The sequence below is a fragment of the Thamnophis elegans genome, chromosome 3 (assembly GCF_009769535.1).
Source record: "Thamnophis elegans isolate rThaEle1 chromosome 3, rThaEle1.pri, whole genome shotgun sequence".
Taxonomy (NCBI): Eukaryota; Metazoa; Chordata; class Lepidosauria; order Squamata; family Colubridae; genus Thamnophis; species Thamnophis elegans.
In genome coordinates, this window is record NC_045543.1 from 87,963,906 (window position 1) to 87,983,631 (window position 19,726).

The 19,726-nt window shown below is 39.9% G+C and overlaps 1 protein-coding gene across 1 annotated transcript; it reads left to right on the forward strand.

The window, feature by feature from the left end:
- Positions 1 to 5,616: 5,616 nt before the first annotated feature.
- Positions 5,617 to 19,512, forward strand: NXNL2 (nucleoredoxin like 2). The gene is made up of 2 exons (XM_032214067.1): positions 5,617 to 8,521; positions 19,143 to 19,512. Exons 1-2 carry the CDS (start codon positions 8,220 to 8,222, stop codon positions 19,309 to 19,311), a joined length of 471 nt encoding a protein of 156 aa, XP_032069958.1. The 5' UTR covers positions 5,617 to 8,219; the 3' UTR covers positions 19,312 to 19,512.
- Positions 19,513 to 19,726: the final 214 nt, after the last annotated feature.

Sequence of the window (19,726 nt, forward strand, 5' to 3'; positions counted from 1 at the left end):
CTCATGCTTTGAAGAATGATGTAACAAAAAAAATCTGATAGTCTATTCTAGTTTGGAGATGTACCCTGTTTATGATTGTATTGTAAAGTAGGGTTTGAGTAGAGGCCTTCATCAGGGGCTTGGTAAAAAGGCCATCAGCTATTTGTTAGCAGGAGAATAAGAAATTAAATATATTTAATTATCAAGAAGCAAGCTAAATTCAATATGCTTATTTGGCGATTCTTGGTCTGCGTATCCGAAAGAAAAAAAGGGGGAAAGATGGGTTTGTTGCAAAGTAACTAAGTCCGCCTCACTATTTTCACAAGATTTGCCTCCTTGGAAAGAGACAAATGATAATCGACAAATTTCCCCAACTAAGTCTCTGATGGGCATAAAACTGAGGAAAGACCGTTACGGTACAGATTTGGTGTAATTTTAAAGATGTTTTAAATTTTAAACGATGTTTTGAGGAATAACATTTGCGTATGCCACAGAAACCCCCCCATATATATTTTCAATGAATAAAGTAACCCCTTTATCGGCCATTTCCCTTTAAAACTGTAACAGAATGAGAAACACTAAGTAAACCTTGGACCAGCAATATTCTAAACCAAATATTCTGGTTGGCTGAGGAATTCTGGGAGTTGAAGTCCACATGTGATAAAGTTGCCAAGGTTGAAAAACAATGTTCTAAACTGCCTCTCAGAGAGTTGGATTTTTAAAGAAGAAAGAAACCGTTGAAAGGTTTGAAATGAATAACACTTGTTATATTTAGTGAAAGGGGGAAGAATATGGACATTACAGTTCTCTGGAACTGCACTAAATGGCAGATTGTAGAACTGATTGGGTTCAGATGAAGGGAAGATTATGAAGTAGCTTTAAATCAAAAGCTGTCTGACAATGGGAAATGTGGATTACCTTGGACAGAAATCAGAGACAAATTCACAAATTTCATTTCCTGTATGGGAAGCTGAATTATACTAAGTTTCAAACTTTGTTGGAACCCAACTTCCTAAAATAAAATAAAAAGTATTAATCTGGAATTATGAATAATTATGCTGTCATTAGGTTGGGCAAGAAACACAATTTTTAATCAATATTTCAATAGTTGAAACTAGTATCACAGAAGTGTTTTATGTGCCAAGGTTAGAGCTTGCACAGGCAAAATGCTCAGGCTCATTTGGAACTTACCTAGAAGCAAAAATTAGCAAAAATGGCACAAAGCTTTAAAAATGTTTCCAGTTTTCTTCTGCAAAACTCCCAAATGTTACAGCCAGTAAGATTCAAAATTTCTTAAGGAAACAATTATAAATGACAAAATATTACAGTTGGGATTTCTTCCAGCAAGTTAATTTTTGCAGACAGGGAACTTTTAAAGAAAAAAGAAAATAAAGAATTCTGGGTTTTGGGAAACATACCTTAGATGGCAATCTAGTGGTTGGTTAACAACAGGTAAATCTAGATTGAGGCTATAGATTTATCTCATAAGTGAATTCAAGTGAGAATTTTAAGTAAAAACATGTTAATATTTCAGTGGACCTAAGTCTTTATAGTTGTTCCTATTAAGTTCCTATTCCTATTTGCTTTTAACGAATAATAATTTAATAGTATTGTGCTAATTATATATGTATGTATACATACATTATTTAATGGAGGGAAATTCCAAAACTATGAACATGGAAAGTGGTTGGGATTTTTCAAAGGGAAAGTTGGAATATTTTCAACTTTCTAACAGGATCTTATTACCAAAGAAATGTGGAGTGGAGTGTATGTCCTCTGAAGATGCCATTCAATTTTATGTTCTGCCCATTCAAGTATTTTGAAATATGTCAAAATACATTTAAAATACAGCATAGAAATCACATGTTGTCAATCATTCTACTAGCAATTTTCAAATGTGAATATTTAGAAAGACTTCAGTATTATATTGGTTCATTATACTAAAAACCTGTTCACTAAACTACATAAAAAGAGCAGAATTTTGGAAATGTAATAAACTGTTAACCATGTTTCCAGCAATCTTTTGGCCATAATGTAAATTATCCTCATTTTGACAAAACCAATTATTCATTACAAGAATACAGCATCTGCTCCCCTATCAAAAGTATATTTTTGAATTCAAACTGTTAATTTCTAAAACCTCTATTTTATAGGAGTCAAAGTTATGTTTACCAGTTTTACACTAAGAAGCAGAAAATATTATCTGTCTCATGCTAAAGTTAATTTGTTCCCTTGAGAAACTATTAGGAACTCGGGTAAATTGAGGTCTGATGATAAAGCTTGTAGAGGTTTACTAAACCAGCACCAGAAAAAATAAATATTAAAAATGCCTTAATAGACCCAAATAAATAGCATACCCATCAAGAGCTTATAAATGCCTAAAACTATTGTTGTTTCAGTGTTTATTTCACTTATCTGCTTACAGAATACACAAAGTGACTACTAATAAAACACGTGACTAGTAAACATATTCTGTACCTACAGACAAAACAAAAGAAGATCCTCTCCCATCGAATCGATAAATATACTTTGGAAAATGGGCATCTCCAAGACACTTACCCGTATTTTTCGGAGTATAAGACGCACCCTTTCCCCTCAAAAAAGAGGCTAAAAATCTGGGTGCGTCTTATGCACTGAATACAGCACCGAAACCCCGCCACTTCACCAAATAGCTGTGCATAGCCTTTAGGGGGCTTCCAGAGTGCTCCTGGGGGCTGGCGAAGGCAGAAATGAGCGAAAAATGGGCCACTTTTTGCTCAATTTCCTCCCCCCCAGCCCCCAGGAGCACTCTATAAGCCTCCTAAAGGCTATGCATGTCCTTTTTTTTTTTTTTTTTTACAAAAAATGGGCCCATTTGCACAAAAAATGGACCGTTTTTTGCTCATTTTTGTCCCGTCCCCCCGGAGCACTTTACAAGCCTCCTAAAGGCTATGCATGCCCTTTTTTTGAAAGAAAAAATCAGGGCCGTTTTTGTGAAAAACCATTTTGGGGAGGTTTGAATTTGCTTCTTCAAAATCTTGGTGCATCTTATACTCCGGTGCATTTTATACTCCAAAAAATACAGTACTTTTTCAGATCTTAACATTCAAAGAGATTCATATTGATACATCAGATTCATCTGCTTTCCTTAAGTTAAAAAAAAGCAGTATAGCTGATCCTTGCTTAATGACGGTAATTGGGACAGGAATTTGTGTTGCTAAACAATGCAGCCATAAAATGCAATATCACATGACTACATAGCACTCAACATTGTTAAGTGCGGATCATAAGTTATTAAACAAGAACCACATGTGACATAAAACTTCCTGCTAGGTTCAATGGAGTCAATTCAAAGTCAATGGGGAAGCCAGTAGGCAGTCACAAGGAAGCTAGGATGCTCACTGCTATGTCTGGTGGGCCATATGTGATCCATGGGCATAAGACCTACAGCCCTTAAATAGGGTCCCCATATATAGCATATTTTTTGCTGCAATCTTTGGTTGTCTCAAGTTTTGCAATTCAGATATTGTAACTCATAGTTGCCTTAATATAGATTCCCATAGTTCTTGAAGCTGCAAAAAAGTATGCCAGGATAACTTTGAAGCCCTGAGAAGTAAGTTTCTATTTGCCGCTACATAAAGTTGTAGGTAGTTCTGTTTGTTTAGTTTTCTACAGACAATTTTGCAGCATTTTTAGATCCCCCTGCCCTTTTTCTTCACAGTCAATGTCAACAGCTTATGGGTGGAGGGGGGAATAATTACTCTCCTAAAAGTTTGTGGGATTTGAGTAATTATGGATAGGTTGAATGTTTTAACTACTTTTTAAGTTATGCAATAGTGGTGTATGTCTGTAGCTCGGGTATAAGATGAGGGTGAAGGGTCGTTCTCCGAGTTTGTGGGTTGGTTTCTGAACATTTCATTACCAGGCTAGGTAACATCTTCAGAGAAGTTTAGGGGATTTCCTAAACTCTGCTGAAGATGTTACCTAGTCTGGTAATGAAACGTTTGGAAACCAACCCACAAGCTTAGGGAACGAACTTTCACCCTCAACTTTTCAAGTTACTTGAGCAATAGATGGATGTGTTGTGCCCTGATAACCTGTCACTCTGACTATTCTGAAGGCATATCTAACATGCTTCTGGAAACCCAAATGATAAGAATGGAAAGCATTTCTCCCAGCCTAAAGATTAGCAAATCTCTGCTCAAAAAAACCCCATCTGACAGTTCGGTGGAAAAGAGAAGGGCTCTGAGGTAAAGCCACCACCCCCCTTCTTTCTGCACATCTCCAGCACATTCTATATCTGCTTTGGATGAAAGTTTATCAGTCTTCCAGAAAACCTGTTGATAAGTTTTTACTATTCTTCTGATACTTGAGCTAAGAGGAGAAATGGGCAGAACTCTTCAGTTTCCCCTTAGATACTAAATCAGTGATGGCGAACCTATGACACGCGTGTCAGTGCTGACACGCGTAGCCATTTGGGGTGACACGCACAGGATTTCATGCGATTCATCCTCGGCTCCTGCACGGCCGCCGAGGATGAAAGAATCTGTGCTGGAGGAACGGGGGGGGGCGGGACGTGTGATCTCCCCCGCCCACACTCACTTACTGTATCACCGCCGCCCCTTTCTGAGCGCAGGGGCTGCTGGTAAGGGGTGTGTGCCGTGCGCACACATGTCATCAGCGCGGCGAGGGAGGACCCGCAGGAGAGGAGCGTGGGAACAGTGCGCGCCTCTCTCCAGTCAGGCCAGCACAGAGAGTCTACTCCTGGTTAGTTAAAGAATTCACCCTCCCCCTCACTTATCTCAGTTCACGGCAGGGCTGTGGAGTCTGCTGCTTCCAGCTCCACGTCCTCATCAACATGCCGCTCCGGCCTGCCCCCGCTATGAATATTCATATTCTTCACCCTCGCGTCACTAGGAATATTCATAGCAGGGGCGGGCTGGAGCGGCATGTTGATGAGGACGTGGAGCTGGAAGCAGCCGACTCCACAGCCCTGGTTCATGGCACCCCAAACAAGTTCAATAATATCAAGGGCAACATACGAAATCGACTGATGAACAAAGAAGTTACTAAGCAGGTATGTTAAATAATTTGTTTTTGGTTTATTAAATACAATTATATATTGCAATTATACATTTTTGTAGTTTAAACTATAAATTGCGCAAAATTATGTTTTTGTCGAAGTGACACACAACGCGAGTTATGCTCGATTTTTTGCCGATTTTTGACACACCACGCCAAAAAGGTTGCCCATCACTGCACTAAATATTTCAAATTTCAATAAGGTGAGTATTGGCAGTGAGTGGTTGCTGTTGACAGCAATCAAAAGTATACTAGGAGGCTATCACCTCACAAACCAGCTACAGGTAGTCCTTGATTTATAAGAGTTCAAAGTTACAACAGCACTGAAAGGGGGGCTTATGACTATTTTCCTAAACATCCCCTTCAGATGTTTGGCGACTGGTTCATATTTATGAAGGTTAGAGTGTCCCAGGGTCATGTAATCCTCTTTTTGCGACCTTCTGACAAAGTCACTGGGGAAACCAGATTCACTTAACAACTATGATACTAACTTAACAACTGCAGTGATTCACTTAACAACTGTAGCAAGAAAGGTTGTAAACTGGGGCAAACCTCACCTAACAAATGTTTCACTTAGCAACATAACCTTTAGGCTCAATTATGGTCACAAATCAAGGACTATCTGTATTTGGTTTTTTGGTTGCATTATAATATTTCTCAACCATGTGAGCTGGGAATTATGGGTGTCGGTGTCTAATAAATATACAAAATGATTATTTACCATTTGCTCCTCCAAGAAAATGACATTTTATTAAACATCTGCAGTATATTAAAATTAGCCTTTTCATCAAATATTCAAGTAAAATATATGTTTTTGCTGTTTAATAGTTCTCAAGGGAAGATCTATAATTGTGTTACAATTATTTAATTGCTAAATGTAACATAAACAAGCAAAATCTACTTTGTGGAAAGCTGCTATATTTACAGTTAAATATCTTATAGTCATAAATATTTTAGACCTATAAGTGGTCTTTTGTTAACTGCATCTCCACAGAGTACAATAATCCACTTTTTCTTAGAATCATGTTCGATGATTTGGTTTTGTTTTCCTTTAGAAGAAATGAGATAACTTTCACTCTCTAGGGTCTTCTTTTCTAAATCCCTAGATGATATTAGCTTTGCACTCTACATAATTAAACTGCACTGCATATAATTACCAGACTGTTAGAAAAATACAAGAGGCGGGAGACTTCTATAGCCGCGTATTATTTCTTTCTTATGCATATGTAGTGTATGTTCCCAGGGCACTTGTTTTAATCTCAATAACTGTCTGTAGTAGGATGGGAAGAGAGATAATGACTAGCCTAAAATTACTCAGGACATTCAGGGTGAAGGAAGGACTTGAATTTGATCTTTCTCTTCACAGACTAACGTTCAGCTTTTTCTCATCTGGCTACAGGGACTGCAATCTCAGAATTCCCAGCTGAATTCCCCGTGACTATACTATAGAAACAAGAACTGTAGGCCCTTCCACCTGAATTTGTCTGCTTCTAATCTGTACCATTCTCAAAGGAGCACTTGCTGTGCAACCAAAGCAAAGCTTGACATTTTCCACTACAGTGAGTACTTGTAAGATGGAAAGAGTAAGGCAAAAATTATCAGGAGAAATTTCAGGCACGTCTTTAATAAGGCCTGCAGCTTTTTAAAGGAAATTGAGGGATATGAACAATTATGCTAGGAGTGCATGGCTGTGTCTGGTTTTTTTTAAAAGACTTCCTTAATGGCCATCATTGATGGAACTTCCTAGAGTTACACTCAAAAACATTGGAAGAATTTTTTAATTATTATTAATTATTCAAAAAACCTGGTTAAGGCAATGCTCATGTACCTGGGCATACAGATATACTTTCTGGCTGTGAATGTACATGCAGCGGGGAGCAGCTTGCCCTTTAAATAATAGCTTTATCAGCCCCAAAGTCACCTGAATGGACAGCCAAAAGTAGAAGTGATAAACTGATTGGGAAAGGAAGGAGTAATGGCAGCACTTTCCAGTCACTGAAGGGTGCAGTAGACGCAAAACAGAGTTATCTCACAACTGCAGTATCTAAGGGAGGAGCAAGTTCAGGCTGAGGCACCTCATCCCAGTCCAAAATCGCCTCCACTAATACAAATCTGAAAGGGAAGACTACATTGTTCCCCTCAGTCAAACCTTTAGATCAGGAGTCCCCAAACTTGGTAACTTTAAGACTTGTGGATTTCAACTCCCAGAATTCTCCAGCCAGCCAAGTTTGAAGACCTCTGCTGGAGGTTAACGTGATTTTTGCAATTACTTTCACTGCTCTGTGCCAGCTTTTAACCAGTCCTTCCCATTGTTCCCAGTTCTCATTCAACGTGGTTATGCTGATTGAGAATGCTTCGTATTGGCAATATACTAGAGTACCTGGCTGAAGAAGACTCCTAGGAAGGTTACTGGGGTATTTGTACTTGAGGCTTGGAGATGCTAGTATAGTGCAACGCGAAAAGGCAAACGCACCCTGTTCTCTAGGAGGGTACACTTTACTCCCACTCATAACAAGCTTCCTTCCTTTCCCACATTTTGCAGGACTGAGCGACTGAGTCGACCTTCTGCTGGCCTATCGTTGTGGTCTTGGATTTGAAGGGCGAGCATTAACTTGGTCACACTTGTCGCTCCGTCTTCTCCACCGAGACACGTCCCTTCGCGGTGCAATCGGGTCTGGGGAATATTCTTGAGAAGATGCGCGCTTTCCCAACGCTCCTCTAAGTCTGGCTTTGGAGGTCTATTTTTAAAAAACGTCATCTCCATTTATAGCTCAGGCAAATACATTCGCAAGCCTTTAATCCCGCTCATCGGATTCTCTGAGCCCGACGTTCATTTTTCTTTCTCTCCCGTCTACGTGTCTGCCCTCCAGGCGTCGGGGCTTTTATTTTTCTCAGGGCGGTTCTGGGCAGAGATCGGATCCGAGTGACTTCGCCCCGCGCCTCCAGTCGCCTCCCAGGGCGCTTTTGTGAGCGAAGAGCCTCCTTGCAAAGTTAGCAGTAGCGGGGAAAAGGACGGCGCTCATTTTTCCCGCCGTCGGGGGGAAACGTTGTCCCGTGGATGTTTTGCGAGGGTCGGCGTAAGCAATTCAAGGGCCGTCTGTCCTGCAGTTGACTCCTTCCCTTCCTACGTAGCTCCTCCGAGCGGCCGCTCGTCACTCGCCCGCCCTCCCGTTCTCAGCATGGTGGATTTGTTCAGCGGGCGAATCCTCGTGAACCTGGACGGCAGCTTCGTGGACCCCGAGCAAGCTTTGGAGAACAAAATCGTGGGCTTGTACTTTTCGGCCGCTTGGTGTTCCCTCTGCAGGGACTTCACCCCCACGCTGTGCGATTTCTATAGCGAATTGGTGGATGTCGTCACAAATCCGGCCCCTTTCCAGATCGTCTTCATCTCGTCCGACCGCAGCCGGGAAGAAATGTCGAGCTTTATGTACAAGATGCACCCGGGCTGGCTGGCCTTGCCCTTCCACGACCCACTTAAGCAGTGAGTAGGGTTGGGGGCGTGCATCCTCCCCCCACATCGGTCGTTTGCTAGAGTTGAACAGGCAACTTTCGGTCAGCTCCTCCGATTTGGCGCCCTTCAGATGGCTCGGTTACATGTCCCATGATTTAAATGTTTTGTTAGGGAGTTATGGGACTTGTAATCGTAAGGGTAACCCTCTCTTACAATAGTTCGTTTAGTGGCCGTTCAAAGTTACAACAGCACTGAGGGGAAAGTGAGTTATGACCATTTTTCATACTTACGACCATTGCGGCATCCCCATTTGATCACGTGATCAAAATTCAGATGCTTGGCAACATGACAGATACAGTATTCCTGGATCATGTGATCACCTTTTATGACAAAGTCAATAGGGAAGCCAGGTTCACAATCTTGTTACTGTGATGGTGGCAAATCTTGTCACTAACTTAACAACTGCAATGATTCACTTAAGAACTGTGTCAAGAAAAGTTGTAAAATGGAGCAAAAGCCATTTAACAAATGTGTAGCTTAACAACAGAAAGGTTGGGCTCAATTGTGGTCATTAGTTGAGGACTACTTGTTAAAAACACATGAGATGCAATCATGAAGGGACTATGGGGAGCTCTAGCCAAGGTTCTTTGAATGGCTGTCCCAAAGTTGCTTTTTCTAAAAAGCAACTGGACTTTCTTGTTTATTTTTCTCTTTGAGAATGTTTCACTTCTCATCCAAGAAGCTTCTTCATTTTAGAATTGAAGAAGCTTCTTGAATATGAAGCAAAAAGTTTTCAAATGAAAAAACAAACAAACAAGAAAGTCCAGATGGCTTTTTGAAAAAGCATGATCTGGATGATTGAGAATCTCCTTTGATTTTGAATAGCTGTTTCACAAGTTCTGGTCCAGTATTTATTCATCATACCAATTCTTGTATCCCTTATAGTCATGTACTCCTTCCATACACTTCCTATGCCTACAGCTCTCGGTGCTCTGTAAAGTTTTCCAACAAAAAAAGAGCCCATATTAGGGTATGTTTCTGTCTCGACTGAAGTAGCATTATTATTCAGAAGCAAATAAGTCTGTTGTGGTGCACTCATTTTATCATTTCTTAAATGCCTAACCATTTTTACACATGCATTTGTGATGAATGGCTCCCCATAGTATATGTCAGTGCTGAAAAGAAAGAGAATAAAATATGTGGCTATTGGCCAGAATTTAGTTATCTGCTCTTCAGATTTAACTCTTCTGCTGGAAGAAAATAATAGAACAAAATTAAAAAATTGGCACTGAAGAAAGAAGCCAGGATGCCCAAGGCACTTGAACCAGTAATCATCCATTACTTTCAGGCAATCATATAACTCTCACTTAGTCAAGTCATTAACATTAACTCAAATATTTTACACTGCTATGTGGAGAGCTGTTTTGCTGCTAGGTACGACAGAGAGCTTGCAATCAGAAAGATTAATTTTACCCTTGTGCAAAATCTTATGAGAGGTAATAGCTCCTGAACTCCTTTTAGCCTCCAGATTTTACTACAATCTGGGATACATTTTGAAGCTTCACAGCATGGAGATCCACCCTGAAGTGCCTTTATGTGGGTCGTTTGCAAATAAATGGGCATGTAAACAACAGCATGGAATACTGTATTCTTTGGGGCTATAGTTCCCCATTTCTTGCAATGGCCATCATTCTTCATGGGATCACATTTACCAGAATAATAGTTCTTGTCACTTTATAATAGTACACTGATATTTATTTTGGCTGATTTTATATGTAGCACCCAAACTTTCCTTTTCCCACCAGCTTGAATATAGTAAAATGAAGGTTGCCTGAGAAATGATAAGCTTAAAACACAGAACAACTAACTATCTAATGAATTTGGCTGAGGGCTTCTTTAAATTCAGAACCAGATATTCTGATTTGGAAAGCAATGTTCCTATACAGCTCATCAAATTGAAGGCCATGTGTTGGCAATAGTAAGGCAGGACTAAGGCAAAAGTCATTCAAGTGCAAGCTTCCTTTTCTCTTTGTTTTTCTCTATTCTGTCTTTTTTCCCTGCCCACCCCATCACGGCACACAGCAAATTTTTGCAGAAAGGCAGATTTGTTTTTTTAAAACATATCCACCATACAAGCAAACATTTATTGATATTGTTCACATTTCCATCATAAATTCAAAGTGCCTTTATACATTCTAAATTGTCAGAATCAGGACTAAATGTTAAATTCCTGTTAAGATGATTTATTGGTCATGCGTCTACACATAAGAATCTGATCCACTAATGGTCAGCACTAAAATGGCACTAAATAAGAGTTAAAGCAATTCAAAAGGGGTTGCTTTGTGGAAATGTAATGAATCCCTGCTGATTCATCTATTGACTCCACCCTCTTACTCTACCTGTTCGTCTCTTACAAGGATAATTTCTCTGGTGACAAATATCAATGGTACATCAATTTATCAAAATTCTCTTTAACACGAAAATACAGGGTAAATTTCAGTCCTTTCAATCACGTTTTCCCATTGAGCCACTTGTACATTGTAACCAGTGGTGGGTTTCAAATTTTTTTAGAACCTCTTCTGTAAGTATGGCCTGCTTTGTGGGAGTGGCTTGCTGGCCATGTTACAGGGTGGGAGTGGCTTGCCGGCCATGTGACTGGGTGGGAATGGCTTGCCAGCCATGTGACTGGGTGGGAGTGGCCAAGATGATGTCACTGAATTGTAGGAAAACGATTGACAAGTATATCCTTCTGTTATCAAAACATCTCTTGATTTTATAATCTTGAGAAAATTCTAGTACATCACAGTAATTTAACCATTTATGTTTGTTTATAATTTCTCATCTAGAAAATGCTTCTTGTGTTGGGATTCACAAAGTGTTTATGGGCATGACTTAGATTTGTATTTATTATATACTCTAAAAAATGGTCCACCTGACATAATGGTTTTTGAAATGTACATTAACCTTTATTGTTCATTATTCAGTTGTTAAGTCATGTCCTACTCTTCACGGCCCCATGGACCAGAAGGATGTCAGGATCTCCTAACTTACACTGTCTTCTGGAGTTTGCCCAAATTCATGTTCATTGCCTCAATGATACTATCTCATCATCTCATCCTCTGCCATTCCCTTCCCCTTTTGCCTTCAATCTTTCCCAGTGAATCCTGACTTCTCATTTGGTGGCCAAAGTATTTCAGTTTCAGTATCTGTCCCTCCAAAGAACAGTCAGAATTGATTTCCTTTAGGATTGATTGATTGACTCTTCTTGCAGTCCAATTTCTCTCAAACGTCTTCTCCAACACCGCAATTCAAAAACATCAGTTCTTTGGCATTTAGCCCTCTTATGAGCCATAGTCATACAGTACTACTGGGAAAACCATAACTTTGAATGTATACACTTTTGTTGACAAGGTGATTGCTCTGCTTTTTAATATGCTGTCTAGATTTGCCATAGCTCTCCTCCCATGAAGCAAGTGTCTTTTAATTTCATGGGTGAAGTCACACGTACAGTGATTTGGAGCTCAAGAAAATAAAATCTGTCACTGCTTCCATTTCTTCCCCTCCTATTTACCAGAAGTGATGGGACTAGATACCATGATCTTAGGTTTTTTTAAATGTTGAGACATTAGCTTTGTCATACCATAGATATCCACCCAAATCTCCTTCCAACTCCAATAGCCTTATACTATTTATTCCCACTCTTATTCAAGTTAAAAGAGCAGATGGCAAAATATAATTTCAAATCCTCTTTCCTTTGCATCTTGAAATACCTTATACATAACTTGGGGTGTTTCCCTGCCATACAAATTTAGATATATCCTTCTGACATTTTTAAATGGTACATCAGTTATCAAAAAAGGGATTGTCTGAAACAAAAATAACATTTTAGGTGAAAGTTTTCATCTTAATCACAGAAATTCTCCCCAACAATGACAATTGTACTTTATCCCATGTAAACATGTCTTTTTTAACTTCATTCCATGTCGTAAAAATAACATACAATTCTCATTTGTCATAATAATACCGAACTATTTTATTTTTTTCTTAATTTTAAAATCTGTTTTATTAACAGAAGAGGAGACAGTGGGCAATCTTATCTTGTCCCTTTTTTTAAATCTTAGTTAAGTTTTCACATACAGCTATTTATGCTATTTGTGAAATATAAATTGATTTCCTCTCTTTATAACATTCTCTCCAAAATTCTCTAAACAAAAAAGTTCACTTTGTCAAGAGCCTTCACTGTGTCGGTGCACTTGTTTTTCATTATGTTGTTCTAAATATTCCAAAACATCCAATAAACTTGGAACATTATCCTTTCTGCCAAAATGGCAATGGGAGGCAATTTTCAGTGCCCAGGTAACAACAGCTGAAAGTAGGCAACAAAAACTAAAAAGATCTTAATCCCTGACTGTATCTGGAACCAGATTTTTAGTGATGTATGCCAGATTGTATTTATGCTAAAAATTATATTGGGATGAGAGGAAACCAACTACTTTAAAACTGAAATAGCCAAGTACAAGTTTAAGCTATGTCAACTTTAAACTGAAGCACAGGCAATGTCATGAGGACATGGCAGAAAAATGCTGTTGGCAAGGCATCTTCATGTTGTTCCCCAGAGTCAAGTGCGGAAATTGTCATTTAGATAAAAACCTACTTGAGCCTCATCAAAAAAATGTGTATAAAATTATTTTCAGTTTTTCAGCTAAAAGTTTTATAAACAATTTATAATCATTATTCAGTAACAATATTGGTCTGTACCCTGTTTCCTTGAAAATAAGACCTCTCTGGAAAATAAGCCCTCCCTGAAAATATTGCAACACAGCAGCAGCCATGAGGTGACCACGCTCACCGCCTCCAGCACCGCAAAAATAATAAAACTCCCTGAAAATGAGGCCAAAAGAAAATAAGACCCTATCTTATTTTCGGGGAAACACAATAGTTTCTTGCTAAAGTCAAATCTTGTCCTTCTTTAGATATTAATATGCATTAGCCTCTTTCCAAGTCTCTGCCATCCTTGTAATATAGAATTCATTGTGTTTTGTAGAGGCTGCAAAGGTTTATTCTCAAAACACTTTTATTGTAATACAAGCTTGATAATCCATCTGATTCAGGCACTTTTCCTGATTTATTTTTAAACTTTTTTTCTTGTTGTGTTACGTTATGGTCTATTCCTAATTTGTTCCACTGTATTCCACAATTGATTTTTTTCCCTGAGATATTCATCTATTTTCTCCGATGGAACAGTATGTCTTCTATGAAGACCTGGTACTTTAATCTTGGTCCAGTGAAGTCCTGGTCAGTAAAGAACATGTCCTTCAATTTTAACTTATAAAAAGAACCTCAGGTAGAACTATGTGTTAAGTTACTCCATAGTGAATTAAGTGCTAGTTAAACAGAAACTTTTTGCAAAGATTCAGCAAACCAGCAACCTAGATCAGAGAAACGGAAGTTTGCCAGCAGATGCTAAACCACAGATAAGAATCAACCATGGTAATTGCTGGAAACTGCAGAAGGCCTAGACCACATAGAGGAGGCATTAGTTTGATGAAGAGATGTGGTCAGTAAACAGTTCTGGGAAATATTGCCCATTACTGAAAAGTAGTGTGACATTTAGCTTATAGCTATGGGCAGAATCTGGGCAGGAGTCCAGATCAGTACGCCCAGGAAATGATAAATAACCAATGAGTGAGACTGTAATCTTGTGCTTCTTTGTGCGAAAAGTCTAAAAACTAAAACATAAACATGACTCTTGGGCTCCTTTGCTGAAGTTTATTTAATTGGTCAGCAGAGGGACACTCTTTGCCCTTGCGCACAAATAAAGCAGAATTCCACTTACCGGTACCTTGATTCTGTGTGAACTACTGTCTCAACAGGTTAATAAAATATTTTTTTTGTGTAGCCGTGTCATCCATTAATACATTTCCTTCTTGTCATTTCAATATTTTATTTTATTTTTGTAATTTACATGCTAATTTATCTTGCAGGCCTTCATGGCAGCCATGGGCTTTTGGATGTTTTTTCTTATAGCTCAGAAATATTCTTAAGTCTCAATCAGAAAGATTGGCGGTTCGAGTCCCTAGCGCCGCGTAACAGAGTGAGCTCCCGTTACTTGTCCCAGCTTCTGCCAATCTAGCAGTTTGAAAGCATGTAAAAATGCAAATAGAAAAATAGGAACCACCTTTGGTGGGAAGGTAACAGCGTTCTGTGCTCCTTTGGCATTTTGTCATGCCGGCCACATGACCACAGAGACGTCTTTGGACAGTGCTGGCTCTTCAGCTTTGTAACAGACTTGAGCACTGCTCCCTAGAGTCAGGAACAACTAGCACATATTTACCTATGATTAAGGCTACTTGAGGAACTGTCTCACCCCGCTGGGATTGGCCCTTCCCACTCATGCCAGCAAAGGAGGCATGTTGTGAGTGGAATCAGCTTGATTATTCCCGCTGGTGGGGTCCAGAAGGGGGGCCTTCTCTGCTGTTGCTCCTGCCCTCTGGAACATCTCCCCCCCATGTAAGTTTGGCCCCAGCCCTCCTATCCTTTTGTAAGGGCCTCAAGACCTGGCTCTGCCAGTTGGCTTGGTATCCCAATGGGGGAACAGCACAAATGGAGGTGGTTGATTGACAACCGATCCCACCTTCCTCCACCATGCCACCATGTCATTAGATTTGAATGCCTGGCTTGAATTTATTTATGTTTCAATATACTGTATAGATACATTTTTTTGATTGTAAGCCATCCAGAAGTGTCTTGTGATAAAATGGGCAGCCAATACATTTTATTAATTAATTAATTAATTAAATTGCCTTGCAGAATTTCAGTAATATAGAGACTGAGAAGGTCATTCTCAATTTTTTTTCTTTTTCTTTCCAGGAATTATTCATCATAGGTTTGAAAATACAGTTGCAATCATTATCTTGCTGAAATAATTAATCTGTTTTGAGGTTTAATTTCTTTACTGACTGTTGAACATTAGCTTGAAAACTAAGATAATGTTATGCTAGAACTGCCCCCAAGATGGTTAGCTATGCTAAATTAAACCAATAATTCACTGCAAATAAACTGCTGTAAACCTTAGCTTAAAATGGAGTAGATATTCACAGATCCACCACGCAGTATTTCATGTAACAGATTTGTGTTGGGCAGCTGTCAATATTTTTTACCCCTTCAATTTAAATGCAAAATTCATTGTCTCAAGTATGTACAAGAAACACCTGACAAGTCTGAAACATTTTGTAACTCTGATCAAATTAAAACACAAGTTACAGGTGAAATTTGAAAAATTAGAATATCGTGCAAAAGTTCATTTATTTCAGTAATGCAACTTAAAAGGTGAAACTAATAGATGAGATAAGACTCATTACATGCAAAGCAAGATAGTTCAAGCCGTGATGTGTCATAATTGTGATGATTATGGCTTACAGCTCATGAAAACCTCAAATCCACAATCTCAGAAAATTAGAATATTACATGCAATCAATAAAACGAGGATTGTACATAGAACAATATCGGACCTCTGAAAAGTATAAGCATGCATATGTATTCAGTACTTGGTTTGGGCCCCTTTTGCAGCAATTACTGCCTCAATGCAGCGTGGCATGGAAGCTATCAGCCTATGGCACGCCTGAGGTGTTATGGAAGACCAGGATACTTCAACAGCGGCCTTCAGCTCTTCTGCATTGTTTGGTCTCATGTCTCTCATCTTTCTCTTGGCAATGCCCCATAGATTCTCTATGGGGTTCAGGTCAGGCGAGTTTGCTGGCCAATCAAGCACAGTAATCCCATGGTCATTGAACCAGGTTTTGGTGCTTTTGGCAGTGTGGGCAGCTGGAAAATGAAGCCAGCATCCCCATAAAGCTCGTCTGCGGAAGAAAGTATGAAGTGTTCCAAAATCTCCTGGTAGATGGCTGCATTGACCCTGGACTTAATGAAGCACAGTGGACCAACACCAGCAGATGACATAGCTCCCCAAATCAACGCAGACTGTGGAAACTTCACACTGGACTTCAAGCATCTTGCAGTGTGTGTCTCTCCATTCTTCTTCCATACTCTGGGTCCTTGGTTTCCAAATGAGATGCAAAGGTTGTTATCATCAGAAAAGAGGACTTTGAACCACTGAGCAACAAACCAGGTCTGTTTTTCTTTAGCCCAGGTAAGGCACTTCTGACGTTGTTTGTTGTTCAGGAACGGCTTGACAAGAGGAATACGACATTTGTGTCGTGGCTCTTGTGCACTGACTCCAGCCTCAGTCCACTCCTTGTGAAAGTCCCCAACACTTTTGAATGGCCTTTTCCTGAAAATCCTCTCCAGACTGCAGTCATCCCTGCTGCTTGTGCACCGTTTTCTTCCACACTTTTTCCTTCCAGATAACTTTCTATTAATGTGCTTTGATACAGCACTTTGGGAACATCCAATTTCTTTTGCAATTAACTCTTGAGGCTTTCCCTCCTTATGGAGGGTGTCAATGATGGCTTTCTGCACAACTGTCAGGTCAGCAGTGTTTCCCATGATTGTGATTCCTACTGAACCAGAAAGAGACTATTTAAAGGCTTAGGAACCCTTTGCAGGTGTTATGGCTTAATTAGCTGATTAGAGTGGGACACTTTGAGCCTAGAATATTGCACCTTTTCACAATATTCTAATTTTCTGAGATTGTGGATTTGGGGTTTTCATGCACTGTAAGACATAATCATCACAATTATGACAAATCACGGCTTGAACTATCTTGGTTTGCATGTAATGAGTCTATCTCATCTATTAGTTTCACCTTTTAAGTTGCATTACTGAAATAAATGAACTTTTACACGATATTCAGCACTGAAACCGCTTTGGTCACCCTGACCAATGATCTCTGGCGGGCCAGAGATAGAGGATATTTCTCTATCCTGGTGCTTCTTGACCTCTCAGCGGCCTTCGATACCATCGACCATGGTATCCTTCTGCGACGCCTAGGGGAGGTGGGAGTGAGAGGCATTGTTTTACAGTGGTTCTCCTCTTACCTCTCTGACAGGTCGCAGTCGGTGTTGGTTGGGGGGCAAAGGTCGACCCCTAGGCCCCTCAAATGTTGTGTGCCACAGGGTTCGGTCTTGTCCCCCCTCCTATTTAACATCTACATGAAGCCACTGGGTGAGATCATGCAAAAGCACGGGGTGAAGTACCACCAATATGCGGATGATACTCAATTGTATCTTTCTGCCCCGTGCCAGCTCAGTGTAGCAGCGGACGTGATGTGCCGATGCCTGGAGGCTGTTAGGATCTGGATGGGAGTGAACAAACTTGTGCTCAATCCCAATAAGACTGAGTGGCTTTGGATGCTGCCCCTGAAGGACTGCTTGGACAGTCCATCCTTAACCCTGGGGGGGTGAAAATTTACGCCCCTCAGAGAGGGCTCACAATTTGGGAGTCCTCCTGGATTTGCAGCTGAAACTGGAACATCATCTATTGGCTGTGACCAGGGGGACCTTTGCCCAAGTTCATCTGGTGCGCCAATTGCGGCCCTATTTGGATCGGGAGGCACTTCAAACGGTCACTCATGCCCTTGTCACCTTGAGGCTGGATTATTGCAACGCGCTCTATAGGGGGCTACCTTTGAAAAGCGTTCAGAGACTACAGTTAGTTCAGAATGCGGCCGCGCGAGTGATATTGGGTGCACCGAGGTACACCCATGTTACACCTGTCCTCCGCGAGCTGCACTGGCTACCAATTGGTCTCCGGACACAATTCAAGGTGTTGGTTATCACCTTTAAAGCCCTACATGACTTAGGGCCAGAGAACCTTCGAGACAGCCTGCTGCCACATACCTCCCAGCGGCCAGTAAGATCCCACAGATTGGGCCTCCTTCAGATGCCGTCAGCCAGACAGTGTCGGCTGGCGGGCCCTCGGAGGAGAGCCTTCTTTGTGGCTGCTCCAACTCTCTGGAACCAGCTATCCCCGGAGATCCGGACCATACCCACTCTCATGGCCTTCAGGAAAGCTGTAAAAACTTGGCTGTTCCGGCAGACCTGGGGCTGTTGACCTCACTGTTGAGGTCCAGCCCCGATTAGAATGAATGTATGAGGTGTTGCTGTTTTTAAACTGTTTCTTTTGTTATGTGTTTCGTTATGTGTTTTTTCTCTTTATTTTTGTAAGCCGCCTGGAGTCCTTCGGGATTGGGCGGCATATAAATGTGTCTAATAAATAAATAAATAAATAAATAAATAAATAAATAAATAAATAAATTCTAATTTTTCAAATTTTACCTGTATTTGTGTACAACATTTCAAGTCATATTTGGAGAAACACAGGTGAAATAGCATCTTTCTAATCATTAAGGACTCAGGTGGATTGATTATGCTTTCAAAATCAGTTATAGACAAATGTCACAATTATGGACAAATGATGATAGGCAGGGGTGAAATTCAGCAGGTTCTGACAGTTTCTGGAGAACTGGTAGTGGAAATTTTGAGTAGTTCGGAGAACCGGTAAATGCCACCTCTGGCTGACCCCAGTGGGGAGGGAATGGGGATTTTGCGGTATCCTTCCCCTGCCATGCCCACCAAGCCACACCCACAGAATTGGTAGTAAAGAAAATTGAATTTCACCACTGATGACAGGCCTAATTGTTCATTTACTTATATACTCATAGTATAGCCAATTTTTCTCTCTTTTTTTACAGTGAATTGAAGAAGAAATACAACATAACAGCCATTCCCAAACTTGTGATTGTTAAACAAACTGGAGAAGTAATTACCGATAAAGGGAGAAAGCAGATCCGTGAGAGAGGGCTCAACTGCTTTCAAAACTGGCTTGAGGGGGCTGATGTCTTTCAGAATTTTTGTACCTGAACCAAAATAGTATTTTCAGACTTCAACAAAACAATATCTTTGCTATCTGCAACTAGACTTAGAGGAGAAATTACATTCTCCTTTTTTAATGTTTGACTTGCTTAATTCTGAATCCTATATGACTGGAATAATTAGACATAGTGTATCTGAGTCTTTCATAGTTCTCCCTTCTATATTACTGCTATTTATACTTTTATTACATAGAAGAGACAAAAGTAGTCTTAATATTATTGAATTGATAAATTTGATTGATAATTTATTGCTAAGTTATTTAATGTTTATATTTAGCTCTTTAAAAGAGTGCTCTCTTAAATCTATGCAAGCACATCATCTTTGCAAAGATAAAAATTTATAAATAAAATATAATTCTTGAAAATGCAATCTTTTTGCATGTGGATTTAAAATGTATATACTA

Excerpts from the sequence above, each read along its gene's own strand:
- NXNL2 (XM_032214067.1), top strand. The coding sequence starts at position 8,220 with ATGGTGGATTTGTTCAGCGGGCGAATCCTCGTGAACCTGGACGGCAGC. Across the intron at positions 8,522-19,142 it reads TTCCACGACCCACTTAAGCA|TGAATTGAAGAAGAAATACA; the intron begins GTGAGTAGGGTT and ends CTTTTTTTACAG.